Here is a 26048-nt window from a genome sequence, read left to right as displayed (position 1 = left end):
GTACACTTATCAAGTTTGTGGACGATACCAAGCTGGGAGAGATTGCAAGCACTTTGGAGGATTACATTCAAAATGATCTTGATGAATTGAAGAAATGGCCTGAAATAAACAGGATGAAAGTTAATAAGAAGAAATGCAAAATACTACACTTAAGAAGGAATAATCAGAGGCACAAATACAAAATAGGAAATGATTGCCTAGAAAGGGGTACTGAAGAAAAGGATCTGGGGGTTCTAGTGCATCACAAGCTAAATATGAGTCAACAATGTAATATTGTTGCAAAAAAAGTGAACATCATTCCCAGAAGTATTAGCAGGAGTGTTGTAAGCAAGACATGAGAAGTAATTCAAGACTGAAAAGACCTCAACGGGAGTCCAGTTCTGAGCACTACACTTTGAGAAAGATGTGGACAAATTGAAGAAAGTCCAGAGGAGAGCAACAAAAATGATTCAAAATCAAGAAAACATGTCCTATGACGAAAGATTGAAAGCACTGGGTTTGTTTAGTCTGGAGAAGAAAAGACTCTGTGTGTGTGTGTGGGGGGGGGGGCATGATAATAGTCTTTAAGTATGTGGTTATAAAGAGGAGGGTGATACATTGTTCTTCTTATCCCCTGAGACAAGATGAGAAGTAATGGTCTTAAATTGCAGGTTAGACATTAGGAAAAACTTCCTAACTGTAAGGATAGTTAAGCACTGGAACAAATTACCTACGGAGGTAATCTCTGGAATCTCTGCCATTGGAGGTTTTTAAGACCAGGTTAGACAAACATCTGTCACGGATGGTCTAGATAATACTTAGTCCTGCCTCAGTGCAGGGGACTGGATTAAATGACCTGTTGACGTCCCTTCCAGTTCTATATTGTTCTATATATGGCATAGAGGGGTTGTGGCTGCTGTTCCAGCCCATGTGCTAGAGTCACAGCCATTGAAGACTTGGGTCAGGAGAAGTGGATTTCACCTCTCCATCTCTTTGCAGTCCATCTCTATGGAGCCCAAACATTCAGGCTTTTCTGTTCATGGAGTTAATTTCTGCTTAGTGAATAAAATATTGAAATGAATGCTGGTCAGTGAGAACAGGAGCAGCAGAATTGCAGCTAGATGATTATAAAATCAAAGAGTATTTTATAAATTCTCCATTATTCAATACATTGGTTTAGAGCCTCATTAACTCTGATGGTAACAGTTTTAATGAGTCAGGATATTACACATCCACTGCTGAGCAGTGAAAAGTCGGTCAAAACTACTTTGCATATGACAGATGCCCCCTGATGCAGTTAACACCACTTTAAGAATTAAAGCCATGTCCGTGGGATGTAAACTATCCTCTGTCTCAGCTTCCTACCACACCATGCTCTGATCCAGTGTCTGTGTGGATCATGGAAATTGCTTTTTTTAAAAAGCAGTTAAATAAAATGCATACATTCTGATCCATCACCTGTCAGTCAATGGATGGTTCTCCACTGACTAATTGTAAGTTGGAACAAGCCCAGAATGAATAAACTTAGATGGCAATACATTAAATTTAAATGTTTCCTGCAATATTGCAACACTTGTCCTTAAAATTTTGATATTTACTGCAATGCTTAAGCTTAGATTTATACTTAAGAAGTTATGGGCATGGCTCTGTACCTTAGCTTAATCCCATTAGTAATCATCCTTTATGCTATAATTCTTTTGAAATGCCTAAGTACTAAAGACACACTTATGAGAAAATGTGAACTATGGATACCTCCAGATGTAAAATTGTTTGGAGGACTTTGGGGATTTTGTTCACATGGTCTTCCTCTGAATTGGTACATACTCTAATTCTTAATGGCATCACTACAGCTACACTGCTGAAAGAGGCGCTTTCAGGGGTGATATCAAGTGTTCAACAGATTGGCTATTTGGCTTAATATCAATCTTACAAATATATCCTGGCAAATTGACATAACACATATAAAAACAATATGAAAGATCTGACCCACCCATATCTAATTTTTTTAAGTGTAGCAACCAAAGATTATCCATGTGTTTTAAAAAAGTAAAAGCTTCCTAAAGTCAGAGTTAGATCTCATCTCTTCAGAAATAGAGAGGGACACAGCTTCCCAGTGGGACACACTTACTTATTCTAGCCCTAGAGGAGCTTAAGGAAACAGTCTTTAAAGTCATGGCATTTTAAGATGCCACAAATCTACTTTAAGTGATTTTTTTTAAAGACATTTTGATGCATCTCTGAGCCCTGTACTATTGGATTAGGGCACTCTGCATAGCTGCATTGATTTCAGTGTGTTTTCTATAAAAAATTACAGAATATAGGATTGTGTAGTATGGTATAAGGATTTTCCCCACACTTTTTCTGGGATGGTCTGCAGAACTCCCTGGGGGACTTACTACTCCTGAGTAATGTGGCCATTGCAATTTCATGCTAATGAAACACTTAGATTGCAAAGGCAATGGTTGGGGCAAGGGTCATCTTTTTGTTTTGTGTTTGTACAGAGCCTAGTGCAACGGGGTCCAGGTCCTTGACTACGGCTTGTAGGCGCTATGATAGTACAAATAAATAGTAACAATAATAATAAATGTATGAGTGCTTAAATTTCTAGTATTTGTTGTTTTCTTTCAGAATCTTAAAATATTGTGTACATAGGTTTTCAAGAGTATACATAAATTAGCTTAGATAAACATTTAGCAGTTTATGCTTACTTATGTAAAGTTCAGAGCCTCTTTGCTAGATATATTCGTTCTATGGTGTATAGCACTGATTTAAGCAAATGTGATGAGTCAGCTGACATTTGTGCAAATTCTTGGCATTAGATTAATTTAGATTAATTTTTTTATACATTCTTTCATAGATTTTCATTTGATTTCTCTGCCAATTAGCCATCAAAACAATTCCCGAGTGAGATTTTTGAAGCAGGTGTTAGCTATGGAAAGCTATTCAGTATTAACCGTACCTGCCTCACCTCTACAAACTTTGGAGACACCTTTTTTCCCCCCTGATTACTGTTCTTTCACAAAAGGCCAGATTTAAAGTATCTGTCAAATCACGTCTCTGGTTTCCCTCTTCTCCCCCCATTAATTGGGCATCTATTATGTTTGGGTGAGAAGGAAGGAGGCTCTAGGCTGATATAGCAATACTGCTGGGAAAAGAACATTAACATGGATAAAGGGATTTCCTAGTGGTATAAATACCTGCACACGACCTCCCTGGGCTCTGGAGCCCTTGTTTATGTATATATGCAAGTTAAGACAACTGGAATAGAGTTTGACTGCTGTTAATCAATAAGGATATATTTTGTTAGAAAATAGGGGAAGGTGTTTCTTTGTCTTTTCTCCTTTTGTGGGAATGAGTTGCCAAGCATTTACTTCAGCCGACACCTTCGTCCCCTTGAATTCTGACTCTTCTCCCGCTCTGCCTCTGATAATGCATCATAGCGCTGCAGAATGCTTGCCCGTCTCCAACCATACTACCAATGTCGTATCTACAGGTACTTTTTTACTAGAACAATTATGCTCTTGTTAACTTTCTTTTTAAATGCTTTACCCTCTTTCTGTAAATGTTGCCAAACTTAACATAGAGATAGGGAAACACAGGAACAGCTATTTCATATCAGCTCTGCAGTGACTAGGGACTACCTTGAAGCAGGAAAGTTTTCACAAGGCTATGTGAAAATGAATACATCTAGTGTGACTAAAATGTTTTTTCATTTTAGCCAAGTTTGTAGCTCTCTCTAAAATTGTTATAGGATTAGGTTGAGGTATTTTACCAGCACAGTGATGTACTGGCTACAAATACTATCAAACTTTTGTAATGCAAAATAGTCTTCAGTGACAAACGTCTTCTGAAATAAACCAAATTATATTTTGCCTATGAAACTGCAGTTTATAAATATATAAATGTATGATTTCAAATGGGTGATATACTTAAAATGAGGCAGATGCTGATGGCATTAGCTGGGGAAAATACCCCATTAATGGGAAAATTAACATTTTATTAAATATAATAAATACTGAGTAAAGATACTAGGATTTGGGTGAGATTTTCAAAAGCGCCACAGTTACTTAAGTGCATCGGACCCATCCTTCTGTGGTTTTGAAGTTGGCACCTTTATCTGACTAGGAATTTTAGTATGATTAACTTCAACTATATGTTAAAACTGAATAAAAATCAAATGTTTCCTAAGAGACATAAAATGTGCTTGCTACCTGAAAATATACAGAACTGGAGTTTTATCTCATTGGCCTTTCTGTTCTTTCGAATGAATGAAAATAAAAGTTCAGAAACAGTGAGAACTTGAATATTAATCTCAGCTAACTCAATGACTCAAATTGAATTGCGTGGAGGGGAGAATTTTACTTGATGTCTTCAGTAAAACGATGATCTCTTGTTAAGCATACTGGAAGTAACATCTTTCAGTTGGAAGAAAAATGAATCACCTACGTACAGCACACTCCACAGAAAATTGAGAGTATTGATGACAACATGATTGCATATTAAATAGGGGGCTCAAAATGTTTCATAGTGCTTGTTAGAAAAACATAGGACAACTTAAATTATAGAAAAGAGGACAAATTTCTATATCCATTTTATGGTAGCACTTTCTGAATTGTTTCTTTTCTGACATGCTCCAAAGTAAAGAAAATATCACCACAGCCTTTTACTAAGTCTATGCTTTACTGTTTAATAATCATAGGCCCAAGTCTGCAGTCCTTCCTAAAGCACAAATCCCACTGAAGTAAATGGAAATTTTGCCTAATAAGAAATGCAGAATCACATTCTATTTTATTGTATTATTATCCATAGCAAGAATGCCGGTATACAGTCCTAGAACAAAGAAAGACAAAGCGGGTGAGGAAATTTCTTTTAGTGGACCAACTTCTTTTGGTGAAAGAGACAAGCTTTTGAGCTACACAGAACTCTTCAGGTTCAGGAAAGGGGGAAATGAAGAAGAACTCTTCTATAACTTGAAAGGTTGTCTCTTTCACCAACACAAATTGATCCAATAAAAGATATTACCTCACCCACCTGGTCTCTCTAATATCCTGGACCCAACACAGCTACAACACTGCATAGAATAAAGAAAGCAATAATAGAGAGAACATTTATTAGTATTAGGGGAAAGGTTCTAAGTTTTTAATACAGATGATAAGAACTGTAATACACAGTGCTATGGTGAGTCCGTATAAAGAACTTGTGCAAAAAAGAAATGTATATGGATTTTTACACTGAATCATTATTTAATTATTTTTTTTAAATGACAAAATCCCTCACAATGCATATGGGCCTTGTAGTTCCATTGCATATGAATTAATTTTGCTAATCGGCAAGTAAGTGAACACACACAAAAGCAAAGATACTGCATCATAAACTTTGACAAGTATATGTTATCTGTATGCTATATATATTATTAGAGATATGTTCTGGAATAGATTTTATTTTAAAAAATATCTTAGCAATGTAAGACTTCACTCCAGCATCTGCTATTAAAATATTGCCAGGAAGTTGGAAATGTCAGTGTTTTATATCTGAAAATCATGGAATGTGTGGATTAGGAAATTGCAGATTGGCAAAATTCAACAGTAAACAAGTAATTCAAAATAAGACTTTGTCTAAGCACAAAAGTGGTACAGCTTTATCTATACTGGTGTAGTTAAAGCAGTATAGTAGTCCCTAGTGTGGATGCAGTTATGCTGGTATGAATGTGCTTTACCAGTATAGTTTATTCCCGTATGGAAAGGAGAATAAGCAATATCTATCTAAGGTCCCCTTATACCAGTATAATTGTGTCAACAGTAGCCGCTGTACTGGTATAAATATATTGGTGGTAAAAATCATGCCACCTCCTCCCTCAGCTAACATTGTTATACTAGTGTTAACTAGTGCAAAACGTGTATGTAAACTATATTAGTGTAGTTCTAAATATCTGAACTTTGATTACCAGGATAATAACAATGTTGTAAACTATTAAAATTTCATAGATCATTGTTAGCATTTTTGTTACACTGCAGAAATCCTTCTGTGCATTTATACAATTCAGAAGAATCAAAGAAACCAACATAGTTCTGTAGTCTTAGAGACAATTCATATACAATTCAGTACTTTAAAAATATCCACTTGTTTGTATCTATTTTTCCTTTTAGTCCCAGAGCAAGGGTGAAAGCAGTGCACATTTCTCCAGACTGTTCTAGCAACATGCTTCAGCTTTGATATAGAAGGATTAGCTATGAATAGTAACAGTTAGGGTGACCAGACAGCAAGTGTGAAAAATTGGGATGGGGGTGGGGGGTAATAGGAGCCTATGTAAGAAAAAGACCCAAAAATTGGGCCTGTCCCTATAAAATCGGAACATCTGGTCACCCTACGTTCAGTTCTCATGTCTACCTTTCCTTGTTTTCTCTACTGTGGCTGCCAACACAGGAGCCGATTTGTGACTAGGTTTTCTGTGATGTGGACACATGTCCAACAAGACGTGAACAAATACCACAAACTCAATTAACTCAGCCCACTGAATTGCCATCCCACTAACCAATATTGAAATTACAGTTAGGGCTATCCAGTCTGAGTTGTCATAAGTTCCTGAACGAGCCCTGATGTAGGATTCAGTGTTGCTGGGGCCATTTGGAAGCAAGGTAAATTTCTGAAAAGGTCAAAAGCATGGCCTCTCTATTGTATGAGGGAGAGGACTAAATCTATTATTTGGAAGCAACAGCAGACTCATAACGTTCTTTCATGTATCAGACATTAGAGGAAGACAATATATTCTCATTCTGTGTGATTTAGCACATCTCCACGTATCTTTAATATACAACATCTTCAAAAACCAGACTTCCTGTTTTGCTTGCATGCAGAAATGCATTACAGATTTTTGGGATGCTGACACTAGACATTACGGAGCAGAGATCTGACCTTCAATCTCTTCATTAGAGTCAGCCAAAATTATTAATATTTTTATTCACAGAATTGACCAGCAATAGCCCAACATTTGGGGATACAGAAAACTTTACAGAATATTTTGTCAGTGTGAAATGCTGCCCTACATGGCCAATAATTTTATTATTGAGGGTCATGCTGCTTCTTAAACCCTTACCTGATTTCCTGAGATGCCTGATACATAATAGTGTAGCCAAGCAGACAACGGAATCTATTTCCTTGTTCTCTTCTTCAAACCTCTGCCAGCCATCCTACTGCCTGCCAGACTCCTGCGCAAACTATTTAGACAACATGCTTGTGGCTCTATTGCTGCTGCTATTGCAAAATGTTGTTAGGCCTAAATTTTCGAAGTTTTGCATGTCTGTACTTTTGAATGATCATCTGGAGACACCTTAAAGGGCCCTGGTTTTCAGAGGGTGGGTGCTCAGCACGTCTAAAAATCAGGCCCTTTTAAAGTGTCTTCAGGTGAGTGCCCCAAATCACTGCATGCGCAAATGTAGGCTTTAGCCTACATAGAAAATTGTCCTCTTGGTTATATATGCTTCTTTTAGGGTTTTCATTTTAGGGGCTGATGGGCTTTTCAAGAACTTAGAAAATATTAAAGTAAAAATAGATGGAACAATATTACAGGCCTGATCTCCATAGACATGTAAAGAGGAGAGCTTTTCAGGATGCCTAAATTATTACACTTGAGATAATAAATTAAGACTTGGTGAGATAAATCATTGCTCTTGGCTAAAAGTGAGCTAGTCTGTTTTCTGCTGAGGCATGAGCACCTACTGTAGGCTGTTTCCTACAGAATTACCTTGAGAGTTAAAAAGCAGTGTAGAATGGTTAGCATACAGACAAAAACAAAGTACAAAGATATTCTCTATCTCTGGACTAAAAGGATGTATCTTGAATCCTCATACATTTTCTTACCAGTCTCGTCTGTTTTGTCTTTGGTCCATACTCCTAAATGTTCCCACGTGCACTTCTCCATGGCGACTTTGGGAAACGCATCTACAGGTCTTCATTATTCTGTCCCTTCCTGTCATTATGGAAACCAACAGTCTACCTATGGGGTGATGGCAGGTAAGAGAGATTCACTCTAGCGGGTTAGTTATTGGCCTAATTATTTGAGGGGAATTTTCCTTCAGAGGGGCTGAGGAAATGGAGGTTAATGAGAGGAAGAATAGCCTTATGGTTAAGGCACTGGACTGGGACTCCAGAGAACTGGGTTCAGTTTCATCCTCTCTCTCAGCCTCTATCTGGGGATCCTGAGCAAATCACTTACTTTCTCTGCCTCACTTCCCTGTCTGTGACACTGGGATAATGCTTCCTTTCTCTCACCCATTGTGTGTCTTGTGCACTTAGATTGGAAGCTCTTTTGGGGCAGGGACTGTCTTCTGCCATTACTGTATGTGTGTACAGTGCACTGGGCCCCAATCTCAGTTGGGGCCTCGGGGCCCTATGCAGTAGAAATCATAAAAATTATGACTGATTATGGAATTTTTATTGAATTCAGCACAGGACGGAGCTGCTTCAGAATCATCCACCCAGGGTGAGATCGATTAAAGAAACAAAAATAAATGTAGTGCCATTTTTGGTGCTCATAAAACTTGTGACAAGATATCAAACATCCAGTTAATTGTGACTCAGATTTTGGCTTGTGAACATTCTATTTCTCAATCCAGAGTCCCCACTCCTTTCTCCAAAGCTGGATAGCTCAGTGGTTTGAGCATTGGCTTTGCTAATCTCAGGGTTGTGAATTCAATCCTTGAGGGGGCCACTTAGGGATCTGGGGCAAAAATCTGTCTGGGGTTTGGTCCTGCTTTGAGCAGGGGGTTGGACCAGATGACCTCCTGAGGTCTCTTCCAGCCCTGATATTCTATGATTCTAAGCTGACTTGGAGCAGGTAGGGAAGGAAAAAGGCATATTCTGGATTCCACCTACCCCCATGTTGTTCTTCCCTCCCAGTATCTAGTGATACAAAACAAAACGTTTGAGGTCACACCTTAACAGCTGATAGCTGTAGGTGATTAGGACTGTCCCTTAGAATCTCAATGAAAATCACATTGTTATGTGATAGTGGGGTTACTATATGTGTGACACCACTATACCATGTTATGAAACATCAAGGGAAGTGTCCGGTGCCTGACATGGTTTAGTAGGTATAAAAGCATTAGTCTTGCACAGACTACTGCAGGCTTTATGATTAATAACAGGCTGCCAAGCTTTGAAATATGTACTTATGTTGAGTAATAACAACATGCTTTCAACCAGAGTGAACACATCAGGGATACTGTAGCTGACATGTAGAAATGTCAGTCCTTCAGAGTGAAAGGAAATGTGTGTGGAGGCCAAAGAGAAATCACTTAATTCAATTTATGCTTTTCCAAATCTCATGCAACAATATGAACTGTTTTCACACAGAAGATCAATAGAGTTTATGATGCAACTTGTAAAGATGTTTTAGCAGCCAGTGCAGTTCTCTAGATACCACACTGAAGAGAGAAGAGAATTTGTTCAATGTAAAGGTGTTCAAGTCAAGTATCAACCAGCAAAATAATGTAATGATGCCAGGGGAAGAGACTTGGCAGGAAATAATCATGGCTCAAAACTAATCCAAAATCAAACACAGCATTTTATTTCAATTGAGGAGGAGGGAAATGTAAAAATAAATCAGCACAGGTGAATGTTTCCTCATGTAGACTTTTCTGGGACAGCAAGTAAGACTCTTTCTTTGTTCACATGGCCAAATGCACCTGCTTCTCTGTCTCCTCTTGTGTCTCTGGTACAGAAATTCTTGCTCAGATCTCTATGGGAAGTCCACCGAAGAAGAATCATTAGATGAGGAGGGTTTCTATTCAGAAATATCAACCTATTTCTACAACAAAAGAATTCCATGTTGCTGCAGTCTCTCGTTTTTTCCACTTCCTTTTAGGCATCAAGCCTGCAACCCCAGAGATGTTATCAGCAAGTCTCTCCCAGAGTCGCATTTTACAGACCTGCAGCATGCCCCATCCCAATGTGGTGAATGGAGTCAGCACTCTGCAAGGCAAGTCCTTCTCTTGTTTAGCCTTTTTCCCTTCAGACATTTAACAACTCCCTCCCCCTTTTCACAGTCATACTGCATGCGACTTAGTATATCACTAGGGTTAGAACCTCCATTGTATTCCCAACTCTCTGGAGGATGTAATCTAGGCAGTGAACAAGACAAAAGAACAGAAGAGAAGGAAGAGAAAGGATGGATGGTCTTGTGGTTTAGATGCTGGGCTGGAGATGTGGGTTCACTTCCAGACTAGACTACAGACTGCATGACTGGGCATGTCAATTACTCTCTTGATTCCCCAGCTCTAAAATGAGGGTAAGAATTTTTCTTTTCTCCCGTGCTTTGTCTGCCTTGTCACTTCAGAGAGACAAGGTGAGTGATATCTTTTATCAGACCCACTTTTGTTGTTCAATAAAAGATGTTACCTCACCTACATTGTCTCTCTAAAATTCTGGGACTGACACCACTACAACAACAATGCAAGCAGCAGTGGAAGATATCAGATTTTGTCTGTTCAGGTCAGGGAGTCTCTCTGTTTGTTCAGTGCCCAGCACAAAGGGCACCTGATCTTGATTAAATGGAACTGTGTAGTCCAATAATGAATAACATTTAGCATAAAGTAGTTCATCTTTGTGCAATTACTTTAATCTCTAAAATTATAAAGTGATGATCTTATCACTCATTGGGCTTCATCCTGTAGCCTTTACTCAAGGAAATGTCCCATTGAAATTGGTTGGATATAGTCCCGAATCTGCATATCACATGTAGTTTATAAAGTAGTATTGTTGGTACCTGAAAGCTAACACAGACTATGGGCCAGATCCTCAGCTGGTGTAAACTGACATAGGTCCATTTACTTCAATGCAAGTGATGCTAATTTGCACCGGTTGAGTACCTGTCCCTATCTAAGGTACTTATATGGCCCTCCTTCTCATAGTATTTGAACACTTCATAGCACGTAGTACTATTATTCACATTTCACAGATAAGGAACTGAGGCAAAGCATGACAGTTCAGGGAACTGAGCCTTGGCCTCCTCAGTGCCAGGCTGATGCCCTAACCACTGGATAGTCCTTCTCTATAGAATGTAATATTACAAAGCTTAACAGTTGGTAGTTGGCACAAAGGTTTATTATGCAATGCTGGAGAATGATTATATCAAATTGTGTTTTTTGGCTTCATGCAGGTGGCCTGACCCCTTGCCTTTATAAATTCCCTGAACATGCACTGAGTGCCAGTTCCTGTGCTCTGGGGCATGGCTTCACTCCCATGCACCAGTCTATCCTTGGAGATGATCCCGCAGCCGCTGACTTCAAGCAGGAATTCCGCAGAAAAACCAAGTCTGTTGAAGAGCCAATAGACATGGATTCCCCTGAAATCAGAGAACTGGAAAAGTTTGCCAATGAGTTCAAACTGAGGAGAATTAAGCTAGGTATGTGCTTTCTACCAGCCAATTATAGTCTGAAGATCCAAATGAAAGCTCAATTATTTCTGTATGTTTTATATTCTAGTCCATGTGACATGCTTTATAATTTAAAATCTGCCTAACATTTACCAAGCTTTCTCCATTTCTAGAATACTTGTTTAGAAATAATTACCTCAAGCTTTTTGCAACTTTTTGCAAGAACAGTAAGTGATTTTAAAACTTTCTGCAGTATCCAGGGCCGCCCGGGGTTTGGGGGGGCCAATTGGGGAAATTTGCCCCAGGCCTCGCAGGGGCCCTGCGAGCCCTGGCCCAGAGGCGGTCCAGGTCTTCAGCGGCATTTTGGCGGCGGGGGGCCCTTCAGTGCCGCTGAAGATGTGGAGCGACTGAAGGGCCCCCCATCGCCGAAATGCCACCGAAGACCCGGACCACCGCCGGGTGAGTACAAGCGCTGCAGCGCTCCAAATTTGCCCCAGGCCCCTGAATCCTCTGGGCAGCCCTGGCAGTATCTACTACTTCTGTCTGCCTCTGAGAGCAAATTATTGTTACCTGGACTAGCTGTATTATAGGGGAAAGTGTGATTAATTACACAAATCATACTGTAAATTTGCATTTAATTCAGCCTTTCAGGATTGTCATGGAAATTTGCCAAACTGGATACAAAATTTACTTGTTACTATGATAGTGAAAAACCTAAAGATACTTTGCCTGTCAAAAATTATTCACTAAGGCAGTTGTACAAGTTGTAAGGCTGATTTAAGGTATGATTTAGATTCAAAATGATACATTTTAAAGTGATTTCAATTGAGTTGAACAGGAAATTATTTTTATCCTGTGAAAAATTGATGAAAGTGAAATTTTATTCATTTTCACCAAGTTGGCTGCCCAAAATAGTAAAAAATGCATTTTATTTATTTTTTTATAAAACCCATTTTTAAGAAAGAAAGCAGCTGTTGTAGCAATACATTTCCATTTAGTCAAAAAGCCATTTTCATTTTAGATGGAAAATTTCCATCCAGCTCTAGTCTTCAACCCTTCCTTTAAAATTGTACTCCAAGTTTTTTCCTTTAAATATCCAATTGATACATATAGTGTGACCCCCTCAGGAGTATACAGGAATTAAAGTAAAGACTTGTTTACACACACAGTTGCATTTGTTTAACTCAAATTGGTTTTAAAACAGATTTATTTAAACTGAGGCAAAACCCCTGTGTGACACTGAAATGGATTTAACCTCGGCTTATATCAGTATAGCTGAAATCAATTCCATGCTGACAAACAAAATTGATACTTCATTCTTAATTGAAGTGGGGGGGTTGCAGTGATTAGGACTTGATCTACACTTAAAACTTATATTGGCAGAGCTACCTTAGGGATGTGAAAAAAACCACACCCTTGAGCAATGTAGTGTGCCAACAACCCCCTACTGTAGATACAGCTGTACTTATGAAAGAGGGCTTTTGGCAGCATAACTTTGTTTGGGGAAGTGTTACTGCATTGGCAGAAAAACTCGGTCTAGCGTACAATGCATCTACACTATGGCGCTATGTCAGCATAGTCTCTGTAGCATAGATATAGCCTTAACTACAAGAATTTCTACACAGATTTAGTTAAATCAGTACAAATCTTGTGTGTACTCAGGACTTAGTTAAATCAGTGTAACTGCGTGTAGATAAGGCCTTGGAAAAAGCATGGGAGAACACAGCTGAAAACTAGGGTTGCCAACATTCTAATCGCACAAAACCAAACACCAGAGCCCGACCCCTTCCCCAAAACCATGCCCCCCACTCATACATTTCCCCCTCCCTCAGTGGCTCGCTCTCCCCCCACCCTCACTCACTTTCACTGGGCAAGGGCAGGGGGTTGGGGTGCAGGAGGGGGTAAGGGCTTTAACTAGGGGTGTGGCCTCCAGGGTACAGCCAGAAATGAGGGGTTCAGGGTGTGGAAGGGTGATCTGGGCTGGGGCAGGGGGTTGGGGTGCAGGAGGGGGCTCCAGGATGAGGGGTGGGGCAGAGGGGTTCAGGGTGTGGGAAGGGTCTCTGGGTTGGGGGTTGGGGTGAAGGAGGGGTGGTCCATGTTTGGGGAGTGGGGCTCAGGTTTGGGGCATGGGCTTAATCAGGTGGATTCTGGTCAGTGGTGCAGCGGGGGGGCTAAGGCAAGCTTCCTGCTTGTCCTGACTCCATGCTATGCATGCCCCAGAAATAGGCAGCAGGTCCAGCTCTTAGGCAGAGGCACGCCAGGTGGCTCTGCACACTGCTCTTGCCTGTAGGCACTGCCCCCGCAGTTCCCATTGGCCACAGTTCCCGGCCAGTGGGAGTGCAGAGCTGGTGCTCGGCGTGAGAGCAGTGCGCAGAGTCCCATGGCCCCTCCGCCTAGAAGCTGGACCTGCTGGCAGCTTCCAGGGCACAGCGCAGAGCCAGGACAGGTATGCACTAGCCTGCTTTAGCTCCGCAGCATCACCAAACTAACTTTTTACGGTCCAGTCAGCAGTACTGACTAGAGCCATCAGAGTCCTTTTTCGACTGGGTGTTCCAGTCGAAAACCAGACACCTGGTCACCCTATTTTGAGGGAGAGGCCCCTACTTCTTGGGGGAACTGAGGTCTCCCTTCTCCTGCCTCTTTGCTGGCTAGTGAAATGATCATGTTTCAAGCAGAAAAATCTGAATTCAGAGTCTGGGAGGAGATGGTGACTTTCTCCAAGCCCTTTTGTCAGTAAGCACTTGCCAGGAGGAGAATAATTGTTCAGTCTCAGAGACCCCTATCAGCATCTGCCTGATTCTTCACACCTGACCCCTTGCTAGTTCCCTCCCCTCCTTTGGGAGGCAGAGAAGGAAAGGGAGAGGGCCTCCTGCCTCAAACTCTCCTGCCTCTTGTGGGAAATACAGGCTGGCCTGCCAGCTGCTTCCCCTTCCTTAGCTGGAACCCTGGGGGCACAGAGTGGTCCTGCCAGTTCCTTCTCTCTGCCTGGAACTCCATAGTGTGTGGTGTGGGTGAGTGGGGGGGAGATGGTGGGACAGCTCCATGCCCTATTTCTCACACATACATGCACTTCGGTTTCGCTCTTTGGGAACCTGGACTTCTCTCAGATTCATGTATTCCCTTGTCCCCGGGCCATGTCCAATCACACATGATGATGCAATTTCATTTCACTAAATGATCTCAATGTACAACATACAACAACCAAAACTGAGGCGCTCCCCCTCCAGTTTTAGATTTATTTTAACCACTGTTGAGTATCGTGGTGACCAGTTTGTTACCATCTGAGAACTACTTGAGGATGATGTGAAATGTGTGGATGATCTCAGCTTGGTTTCTGGTGGACAGATGATCACACTCACTGGCAGCCTCAGTACCGTACAAAGATTAAATGGGCACTGGTGCTGGATTATCCCTATCACCCCTATAGAGTTCCGTCCATGACAAGATGGCAGCACACTGGTGGGGTAGAGTGAGGAAGCTTGGTCCTGTCTGTGCTGCACTGAAAAAAATGATGTTGTGTGTGTCAAACACTGCAAATCCAGCCTCTTCATAGGTACTAAATTTACTTTGTGAATTAAGAGTTGTCATTTTTACATTATCTCCTATAACAATAGATTGTATCATTACAGAATATGGCAAGACTCCACTGTAAAACACAGCTCTATAAAAGCATGTAATTTATATGGCTGTAACAGTCATCTGTATTATCTCTACAGCTACAGGGATATTACCATCCATTTACAGTACAGAAATAAAGGCTAGAGCAAGGGTATGCTGTCTGAAACAGTGTTTATGACCTGTGCTGTTTTGTTGTATATCGTGACTATTTAACTGTCAGTCATAGAAAGGGCAAGATTACCTATGCCCAAGAGTACTTCAGTAGTAATTATTTACAGTGGTATGATCCTAGATGTGACTGAATAGAGACTGCAGGACTGGTCTTAGTGCCATTAATAAAAATGGGATGTACCAACAGCCTAAACTGAAGTGGACAGTGCCCTGCTAGGGCAAAATGTTAACGTTAATACAGACAGAGGGTCTGATACTGTGAGGCACTTTGCACCCTGACTACCTTCTAACGTCAATAGGAGGGGAAGACACTCAGCACCTTGAGGATTATGCCCGTTATGGGGAGGAGGTAGAAGAAGCCTTAGCTGTGTCTACAATGGGCATTAGGCTGACCTAACTAAGGCACTCACTGAATGACATTTTTCTCAAGCCCTGAGCAACATAGCTGGGTCGATAGAATTTTTGAGGTGTGGCCCAGGCCTGTGAGAGAAAGGACCAACCCAGCAAATGGGATCGGAAATTGTATTTTATTTTGTTGTTTCCATTCTTCTTTGCATAATGGTAGTGCCTAGAGCCTCTGCTCACAGATCAGGGCCCCATTGACCTAGGCACTGTACAGATACATAATGAAAAGACAGAACCTCCCCCATAGAGCTTACAATCCAAGTATACGAGGAGAATCAGCAGGTGGACACAACAAACTGAGGGTAAATGAGATTTAACAGGACAATAATGATTACTGTGAGAAGCAGCAGTCACAGAAATTACAATGGTGTGAGTAAAAATCAGAGTATATTCTTAGATTTTTTAAGTCTTAACTCTGAATTGTTCTTCTTTTCTGGGTTTAAATCGGACCCATAACATTAAAATAAACTTGTAATTCTGTGTTCAGAATTACTGCATGATCATTTGCTGTTGCTTCTTGCCTGTATTATCATACTGGTCAAATTGCATATGTCTCATGATAGACATGGGGATGGATGCTCATCTCACCTGTTTACACTTGTGAAATCCACTGAAGTCAAGAAAGTTACAGCAGAGTAAGACTGATGTCAGATCAAAAACAGTCAAAGAAAATGCTTAAGGCATCTTGCCAAAAGTGTGTTTTGGGGGCAGTGACCAAGGCAGAATGTGTCTGAATGTAAATAAACCAGGTTAGGTTACTCAAGTTTTTTTTTCTCTTTATTGCTTTTTGACAGGCTATACACAAACAAACGTTGGAGAAGCCCTGGCGGCTGTGCATGGCTCTGAGTTCAGTCAAACAACTATTTGCCGATTTGAAAATTTGCAGCTAAGCTTCAAGAATGCCTGCAAACTGAAATTGATATTATCCAAGTGGCTGGAAGAAGCAGAACAAATAGGAGGTAGATATTTATAATACCCCTAGAATTTAGTCTTACCCCTATAAGAAGTTCTTTAATGTATAAGATGGCTAGTAGTGTATAACTTCCACTGGTCCCGCTTTTTGTTTATTCAGGTGGGTAAGTTGAATATAAATATTGTAGGATCAGTACATGCATTAAATTCAGTAGGACCGATGCCTGTGTCGTGGGTAGAGGGAAGCAAACCTGCCAGAAACGTGTGGCCGGCACAAATTAGAGAGATGTGACTCTCTCTTATGTTCCTCATTTCCCTCAAGCCCAGATCTTGAGGTGCAGGGCAGCTGTTTTTTGATGCACTACCACTGAATTCTAGTCCAAAAGACAGCATAGCTGGCTGTGGAAGAATCACTGGTATAAGGAGATCTTCCAATGGCAGAGCACCGATGTTGCTCCCTACTACAGGTGTAAGGGATGTGGCAATGGGAAAAGGAATGTGACTAGCCAACACCACCCCGCCTATAACAGTAGTAGGGTGGGGGCTATCATGGGCATGTTGACATCTGCTCTTTGCCATTGAAGGATCCCCTTCCCTATGCCCTGCAAAACCCCAGCTGCTGGACGAGCCCCTGGGATTCTGTGGCAGAGGCATGATTTAGGACATGATTTAGAATAGGTTAGCTATTGTAAATTACATTGGAAAACCTGCCCAGCACATAACTGGCTCAGGATGAGGAGAGCCCCTGGCAGTGTGTGGTCCTTGGCCTTAATCAACGATCTGAGCTACAATGTAGCTGAGGTTCTGCACGTCAGCAGGTGCTATGCTGGGGGTTAGAAGAAAGCAGGTCCAGATCCAAAGACCAAAACAGGTGAGCATGTGGCTCTTTTATATACAGTAAAGCTGACTCCTTCCTATTGAGGATCCAACTCGGCTTTGACAGAATTTCTCATCCGGGCCCCAGGATGCCTGATCCTTTCTAATCTCACAGTCAAAGCTTCTCCTTTCAGAGGCATACAATATGTTCTGGAGTGCCACTGACAGAGGATCTAGTGCACACTAGATTGGATCATGTATGTTTTATCACTGTCAGAATGACTCTACTGATCATTAAGAAAAGAGAAATGATGTGTAAGAAAGAAGATACTTCCATTGTTATGGTAGTTTTTACCACTGTTATTTAACTCCTACATTTTTATCTGTTTGGTTAACTCCTGTTTTTCCTTCTCCAAACCACAAATGATGGGGCAGGGCCTTGGGCGGAAGGGGCAAGGCTGGGGGTCAGCCTCCCCCAGCCAGCCCTTCAGCACTGCCTGGCCCGCGCCACCTGGGGCTCCGGTGGCGATTTAAAGGGCCCGGGGCTCCGGCTGCTGCTGTAGTAGCCGTGGCGGCCGCTGCCGCCAAAAGCCCCAGGGCTTTTTAAATCACTGGGCCCCGGGGCAGCTGCCCCTTTTGCCTGTTATTTGTTCTATAAAAGCATCCTCCACCTCCTCTTCTTGATTTGATGGTCTATAGTAGATTCCATATCATCATGTCACCCTTATTTTATTCCTTTTATCTTTCCCAGAGACTTTCAAATGGTCAGCCTCTCATCTACTTCTGAACCTCAGATAAATGGGTATATATTCCTGATGTACAACACAATACCACCTCCTTTTTCACTAACTGTCCTTCCTGAACAAGCTATACCCCCTATACCTAATATTCCAGTCATGAGATTTAGCCCACCAATCTCTGTGGTACCAATTGTCATCATTTAGCTTATGTACTAACACTTTCAGTTTTTCCTGTTTATTCCCCATACTCCTTCCATTTGTGTATAGGCATTTAATATGTTGAGCAGATTCCCCCATTAATTTCCTCTTGTTGCTCCTGTGAGCCTATTGTAATTTTCCATGTCCTGCACAACATCTAGCTTTTTTCTGTTTAATGGCGGGCATTTGTCAACTGCCCCTTTGAATCTAGTATAAAGCCCTCACTAGGTTGGTGAATCAGTATGCGAAGATACTCTGGCCCTTCTTGGTCAAGCGGACCCCATCTCTTCCCAGCAATCCTTCGCGGAACAGCATCCCATGGTTGAGGAAGCCAATGATGCAATCTCAGATGCACCCAAAATCAGCACTTGTGTGAGCTCAGCCTGCATTTATGAGCCAGCAATGGCTGCTTGGAATATAAATTCTTTTGCCCTGTGTGTGGATATCCAGGCCAACAGACTTGGTGTTTCTCCAGTGCATTTTGAAAATGAACTGCATCTCTTGCAACAACTTACATCAACATTTCCCACTTTGACCATTAAACCCACTGGCACAAAACTGCAAAAAAAAAAAAAATAATAATAACCACCTCTGATCAAACCCAAACCAGGCCTATGAGTTTGCAACAAGATTCAGCCCTGGGAAACATTACTTGGGGTTGGACAGGAAATATTTTAATGTACAGACTGATTCTGACACACTCAAAAAATGAATCGGCTTTGAACCAACATAGATAGGTTCCTTCAGCACTGTTCACAACATAAACCTTTACTTCAGGGGTTCTCAAACTGGGGGTCAGAATCCCTCAGGGGGTCATGAGGTTATTGCATGGGGGGGTGCGAACTGTCAGCCTCCACCCCAAACCCTGCTTTGTCCCCGGCATTTATAATGGTGTTAAATATATTAAAAAGTGTTTTTAATGTATAAGGGGAGTCGCACTCAGAGGCTTGCTGTGTGAAAGGGGTCACCAGTACAAAAGTCTGAGAACCCCTGCTTTACTTACTCCTGCAAGTGCAATTACAACATTCAGCCACCGTCAGGCGAAGTGGGTATTCACCCACGAAAGCTCATGCTCCAATGTTTGTTAGTCTATAAGGTGCCACAGGACTCTTGACTGCTTATTCAGCCACCAGATGTCCCACAGAGAAATGTTTCAAAGCAGACCATTCAGCAACCATATCTGGCATGCATTCCTGGTATTAAAACATGACTGGTAACAATGGTTTCTAGAAATTTTTGTACTTGTTTTAATCTTGTATGGAAGGTAACTCCCCCTTTTTTAATATAGCTTTATACAATGAAAAAGTTGGCGTGAATGAGCGGAAAAGAAAGCGCAGAACCACCATAAGGTAATACAATGCTTCAGAAAAGTATGTATTGGAAGTCTTTTTTTTTTTTCCAGATCCTTATTAGGTTTGAAATCTAAGTTATACTTTTCCTTAGAAGCCCTATCTAGAGCTGGTTGAAAAAATAAATCAAAATTTGAAAAACGGACAAATTGTGTGGAAAATTTTCACAAAAAATTTCATACCATTTATCAACCAACTAAGGAGCTGCACCAAAACTTTCAGCCTTTTAATTTTTTTCCAACAAACACCCTCCCCCCCCCCATACACTTTTTGTTTGTAAAAAACATACCCATTTATGACCCCTGGTAATCCCATCCTTTAGATGTCCAACTCAGTAATAAGCTTCTGTACCCCACTGGCTGCTTATACAGCCTCTGAACTTCCTTTGTGGGAGGTGTGATGATACAGGAGCAATTGCACTACTTCTGCTATAACTTGTGGTGGTTAGTCCTGGTGGGTCTGGGGAAAAGCTTGCTGCAAAGAGCATCTTCCCCTCCCTCAGCCAGGGATCTGGATACTGTGGAGCTTCTGCAGAGTGGCTTTCACAGGCTGTAAAGAAAGGAGGGAGGGGAGTGCAGGGTGCCAACTTCACATAGCAGGAAGTTGTCCGAGAAACCCTGAAAAGTCACTAGATGCTGCTATATAAGCATTCAAAAATGCGCCAAAAATGTCATTAAATAACATTTCCACAGAATTCAACAAAGAATTTTGTGTGTATTTTATATCTATCTATCTATATTACACACACACACACACACACTATAAATTTGCATTGAACATAACAGTGAAATAATACATTATAGAATTTCTATATACACTAATCACTGAAAATGTGTTTAGACTGTAGGTCATATTCTAACAGGTGTTTGTTAGAGTTTTGAAGTGCATTCCAGGGCTTCTTGTGCTGAGAGTCACAGTGGGATTTGACTAGAGCTCCTGTTGGCAGAAGAGGTTATTTACTGTAACTGGAGGTTCTTTGAGATGTGTGGTCCCTATCTGGATTCCAAATGTGGGTGCGCATGCACACTGTGCGTCAGAACTGTTCATAATTGTGTCCATTGACCCACACATGCATTGTGCATCAACTGCGTGGCACGTCCGAGGCTTTAAGAGGCTGTGAGGATTGACACTGCTTCAATTCCCTCGCACCAGTAAGCAACGGAGCCTGGAGCGGAGGGTGGATATTGGAATCCAAATGGGGACCACATATCTTAGAGAACCTCCAGTTACAGGAAACAATCTTTTCTTCAAGTGATGGTCTGTATGTGGATTCCAAATGTGGGAGAGTAGGGAGCAGGACTCACTGCAGAGGTGGGTGTGAGGGCTCACCAGAAGTGACAGGCTGCAGGACAGCTCAGTCAACTGCTGCATCCGCCACTGCAGCAGGGGCGAGGGCATAGGGGGCAGTAAAAGTGTGGACAGAGGACCAAGTGGCCTTCCAACAAATGTCCTGCCATGGAACATCCGTATGGAAGGCCGACGTGATGGTTTACGCACGCATGGAGTAGGCTATGACCCTTGATGGAGGGAGGGGGGAAGACAATGTGAGAGTGTAGCAGTCCGATACAGAGAGGGAGATCCAGGGAGAGAGAGGTTGTGAAGAGAGGGTGTGGTCCCAGCAGCATTCTGCAATGGTAAGGAAGAGGCAGGATGAAGCTCAGAAGGCCCAAGTGCGGGTGCAGATAAAAGGCAAGCGCTTGGTGGACGTCGAGGGTGTAGCGTGTGTTCCCTGTATGAGGAGTGTGGTTTAGGGTAGAATATGGGGACAATGTCCCTTGGACCTTTGGTGGCCCACATCTATGGAGTTCAGCTCCCTCTGCCTGTGGAAGCAAAGCCCATTAATAAAAAGTATTTACATACATAAATAAGCAAAACCAGATGGGATAATAATACATCATTAAAATTATGTATTTTGAACCAATTATTAGCTAAACCATGATGAAACCTCTCTGCTAGGTTGTTCCAAACTATGATGATAACACCCAGGAATGGCTCCAGTGCACAGATCTGTCCCAATGCCTGTATTAGCATGTATACAATCCCAGTGTCATTGCAAAGAGCTTTGCACAAAATTTTGTTAAAACCAGCTTGACTCTAGATTTCTATGTTAGGAGGAATAATCTTCAGAGATCTGTGGTGTCTAGTGTTTGGAGTCAAAGACCCTTTTTCTAATTACTGAAGAGGTCATAGTCCCAATATGAGACACCTCTTCACAGGAGCCATGTCATCTCCAATTCTACACGGCATGCTGCTGCTTAGCTATCACACTCCTGATGCATCAGTGCTATGCTGGCATCCATGAAACATCTGTGATTTGCAAGCCAGTAAAACTAAGTGGTTCCTTACAAACTATAAATGATCAGTTTTGTATACAAACAGTGCAAGGGGCATTCTGTGGAAACAATAAGAAAATCTTCCCTGATCCCTTGGGGAGCATGGGACCCCAGTCTGGGAACCTCTTTAAGAATGAGCTGGAAGAGTACCTTATCTGCACTTCGCTCTCACTGAAGACAGGGAGAATTGTTAGGTAGGTTTCTTGAGGATAAAATAGAAGCTGGAGATGAAAAACAGTAAGTGAGTTAGCCTACTCCAGTGCAGGAGCTTTGTATGACCTGATCAAACTATCCATAATATGGATATGGGAAATTATATTTTATTTTCAGCTATAAAATATATTTTATATTCATCAATAGCCCAACATTAAAAAGAAAATGTATTACTAATGAAATTACACTAAGGGCACTCTAAAGTTACATGCAACATTATTCACCAGTACTAGAATTTCTGAAGTGTCTTGAACCTAACAGAAATAAACACGCTTCATATCTAGAATCAAGTGTACAGTGACCTCTTGTGGACAAAAAAAAAATACAGCTAATGCTAAAACTAGGTGTGACGAGACCAAGCTTCTCATCCTAATTGCTTTTTTACAAGCACGTTTCAGGCACTTATTCTTTTGGGAGAATAAACAGCACACAAAAAAAAAGCCAGATTTCACCTATATTCAGCCTCACTGTCTGAATATGGGAGGAAAATAGCACTTAACTTTTATGCTGTACCAGCTCAACCATAGCACATCTTTGGGTTCTACTTCAATGCAAATAGTTGGCTAAAACTGACTTTTGGGGAGAGTGTGATGGTTCTTGGGATAGGTTGCCTGCCATGTGCTATATAACTTGCATGAACTACATTTAATGGGTTACCCCTAAAATAATAAAGTCATTATTATTAGCAGCGTGGATTGAAGGTAAAAATACTATCAGATTTTTGCAGCTCATGGCAGCATGGAACCATAATGCCCTTTAAACTCAGGTTTTTACTGAGAGCAAAGCAGTTTCATGCCTTTTTAGTGCAATATTTTTAATGTTCATATCATTGCAGCTTAGTCTAAAATAGCAGCCATGACCTGAGTATGTCTAAAGTCAATAAAAGGGGCATTTTTATTTATCCCTTCTTCCAGCATTGCTGCTAAAGAAGCTCTAGAGAGAAACTTTGGGGAACAAAGTAAGCCTTCTTCTCAAGAGATTATGAGGATGGCTGAGGGGCTTAACCTTGAGAAGGAAGTTGTGAGAGTTTGGTTTTGCAACCGAAGACAAAGGGAAAAGAGAGTGAAGACAAGTTTACACCAGAACACCTTTAGTTCCATTATGAAGGAGCATCACGAGTGCCGGTAAAGTTTCCTGTGCATAGTTGAGGATTTCTGGGCATATAGGATTTTTTTTTTTTTAAGTATTTTGTCAGTCTGAACAGAAACACGTTTCCTTTTCAAGTTAGTCTATTTTAATTGTAATATCTTCGGTGGGCTTTATCTTAATGTAAAAGATTGGAAAACATTGTTACTATATGTATTTGTGCAGGGGAGACAGTTGCTTAGCTGTCAACTATTCAATGTGCATTAGTTGATTAATGTGTTACAAATTGCACCCTAAGTACAATACACTCACTAGTTAATGTGAATTTTGCCCAAAAGATCTGGAATGATATCATTTGTGTTAATTACAAAGAAGTTACTTACTTACTGTATGTGAAAATGTTGACTGCACATGCACACGTGTGTGATGTGCTCCTCACTCCCCCAACAGCAAATGAGCTTCACAAACCTTTTAGAAAAGCTACAGCTGTTGGGATCACTGAAGTGCCCCTTCCCAGCACCAAACATTTAGAGCCGAGGGAGGAGGCTGTGTGATCAGTGGCTGGTCCTCATGCTAAACTTCAGCATCATTGAACTCTGTGGAAAGTGACCTGGTAATTAAGGCAGTTGCCTGTCTTAAAAAAACTGCTTACTGGCAAACAGTCTTTCTTCTTTAAAGCAGCCTCTACAGCTTCCCTCTTGTGGAGTCTAGCTGGTAATACAACCCCATGAAGGTGGGCTGAGTTCTATTAAGCAAGGACTGCAGAACTGCCCTCCCAAAGGGAGCATCGAATGTAGCTGCTTGGTCAAAAGAACTGCTATGTAATTGTGAGGCCAGGACTCCAGGTAGCAACTTGGCAGATTTCTAGGATGGAAACATTACAGAGGCATTCTGGCTGCTGCCTTAGCCCTGGTGGAATGAGCTTTAAGACCCTGGAGGTATGACACCTTTGCTAATGTGTAACATTTCTCAATACACAGCCAATCCATTTAGACAGGTGCTGAGCAGAAATGGCATTTCCTTTACACTGATCGCCAAAGACTACAGAAAGTCTTGCTGACTTTCTAAACCTAGTTAAATCAAAACTCAAATATAACCTCATTTTCCCCTGGGGAGAATGAGGTTTAGAAAAAGAACAGGCAGAAATCATTATTTCTAGTCCTCTCTTCTCCTGTCCTGCAGAGCTGACAAAATGATTTCATAGCTCCACCCCCAGGAGCCAGGGATTGAGGGGAGTTGGAATAATGTGACTTCAGCACTCAAGGGACGGGTAGTCCAGTGATCACTGCAGCAACATTGCTCCCATTATTTGTTACAATGATACTAATTAATGTGTACATATTTCAAGCTTTTTCCCAGGACTACAATTACAGAAATGCACATTAGTGGTAATGGTAAATACAAAACTAATTTTTTATGAAGCAGGCATGATGGTGATTTAGAAAATGACTAGATAATAGATCCAGAAAGAGGTTATAATATTTGAGGTCACTAACATGAGTGTATATCAAGTAGAACATTTCTATGTTGGTGTGTTTTAAATAATACATAAGCCCAGCCGAGAAGGGGCCCTAGGCATGTTAAACTAAGGAATATAGTCTCCTGTATTAAGAAAATATATTTTTATGAACAAACTGCATTATTGCTTTTATTTTTCTTCTTAGGAGAGGATTCTAAATTAAAACTCAGGTGGGGGGGGAGGGGGAGAGAATCCCTTTCCCCCTTGCTAATGCACATTTTATACAGGATTTGAACTATTCTAACCCCCAGACTGTCACAACACAAACACAGATCGGTCACTACTTTACAAAGCAAGAGTTCACTTTCTGGGATTAAGCCTCAGCCTTTACCACCAACCACAAGCGCTGTACTGACAGAACTGCACTTTGTAAAAAAAAAACAAAAAAAAACAAAAAAAAAACTGGAAAGAGTAGAGAAATGAAGGTGATGACTTGTAATTTTTTCCCTTGGCTACTTTGTTTCTTTGTTTGAAGTTTCTTGTGGTGTACTATGCACATGTAGTCAAATTTGCAATATGGTATAGTTTTAGATTTTATTTATTTTCTAAATTATTTGCCTGTTTAAAAAGGGGTATTATGAAAAACTGTAACCCTATTATTTTGCCAAAAATAAAAGCATTGTTCGAATAACCCCTAATACCAAATGTAACTGTCCACATTTGTTTGGTTGTGATAGTATTTTGATTTTACTTTAGCTGCTCCACTCTGTTGCTACCTAATCTTTTTTGCATGCTACAGTAAATGCATCAGCAGTCATTACCTCCATGCTCTTGTCCTCCAAAATTGTTTATGAGTAAAGGACACTTTCAAAAGCATGGCAAAACGAATGAAGCCAGGCACTGTGCCATTGTCACATAACGGAATAGTGAGCAGTTAACTACAGCAAGCAGCTTGTCTGAAAACATCTGGGTTACAGAAACACTAACACAACAGGGCACACCTCAGACCACCAGACTGACAGCCTAGATGTCCTACACCTAGATCCCTGGCCCTCCAGAAGCTGGGGAGTTCAACCCTATCTCTAGAAGCGACTGATCACTCCTGACTGGTTTCACCCTCTTCCAGGCATCCTTCTGAGAATGCTCTTCTGACACCTGATCCTTTAAACCTGGGGGACAAGCAGCTGCAGTCTTAAGGTAGCCATATGCATTTGACTTCTGCAGGCTGTATCTTACCCTCCTCTTCCCCCCGCCCCACCCTTTGCAGGTCATATGTATTCTTGGCTCCTAATATTTCCCTTTGGAAGGTGATGCCTTTTAACATTTATATTAAACTTTGTGGTGGGACAGAAGTTCTCCACTAAGCTGTAGTAGGGTGCCACTACCAATAAAATATAT

At 41.2% G+C, this 26048-nt stretch overlaps 1 protein-coding gene across 2 annotated transcripts; it reads left to right on the top strand.

The window, feature by feature from the left end:
• Positions 1-3330: 3330 nt before the first annotated feature.
• POU1F1 (POU class 1 homeobox 1) lies at positions 3331-25042 on the top strand. 2 transcript variants are annotated; one of them, XM_039520809.1, is made up of 6 exons: positions 3331-3472; positions 7918-7989; positions 11135-11380; positions 16339-16503; positions 19499-19559; positions 23020-25042. In XM_039520809.1, exons 1-6 carry the CDS (start codon positions 3331-3333, stop codon positions 23231-23233), a joined length of 900 nt encoding a protein of 299 aa, XP_039376743.1. In that variant the 3' UTR covers positions 23234-25042. The 2 variants fall into 2 exon arrangements, with proteins under 2 accessions (XP_039376743.1, XP_039376742.1); XM_039520808.1 differs by having other exon boundaries at positions 7840-7989.
• Positions 25043-26048: the final 1006 nt, after the last annotated feature.

This window comes from Mauremys reevesii, linkage group 1 (genome assembly GCF_016161935.1).
Source record: "Mauremys reevesii isolate NIE-2019 linkage group 1, ASM1616193v1, whole genome shotgun sequence".
In the NCBI taxonomy this organism is placed as follows: domain Eukaryota; kingdom Metazoa; phylum Chordata; order Testudines; family Geoemydidae; genus Mauremys; species Mauremys reevesii.
The sequence above is the reverse complement of the archived record's forward strand: the minus strand, read 5'-3'. Positions and strand labels throughout refer to the sequence as shown.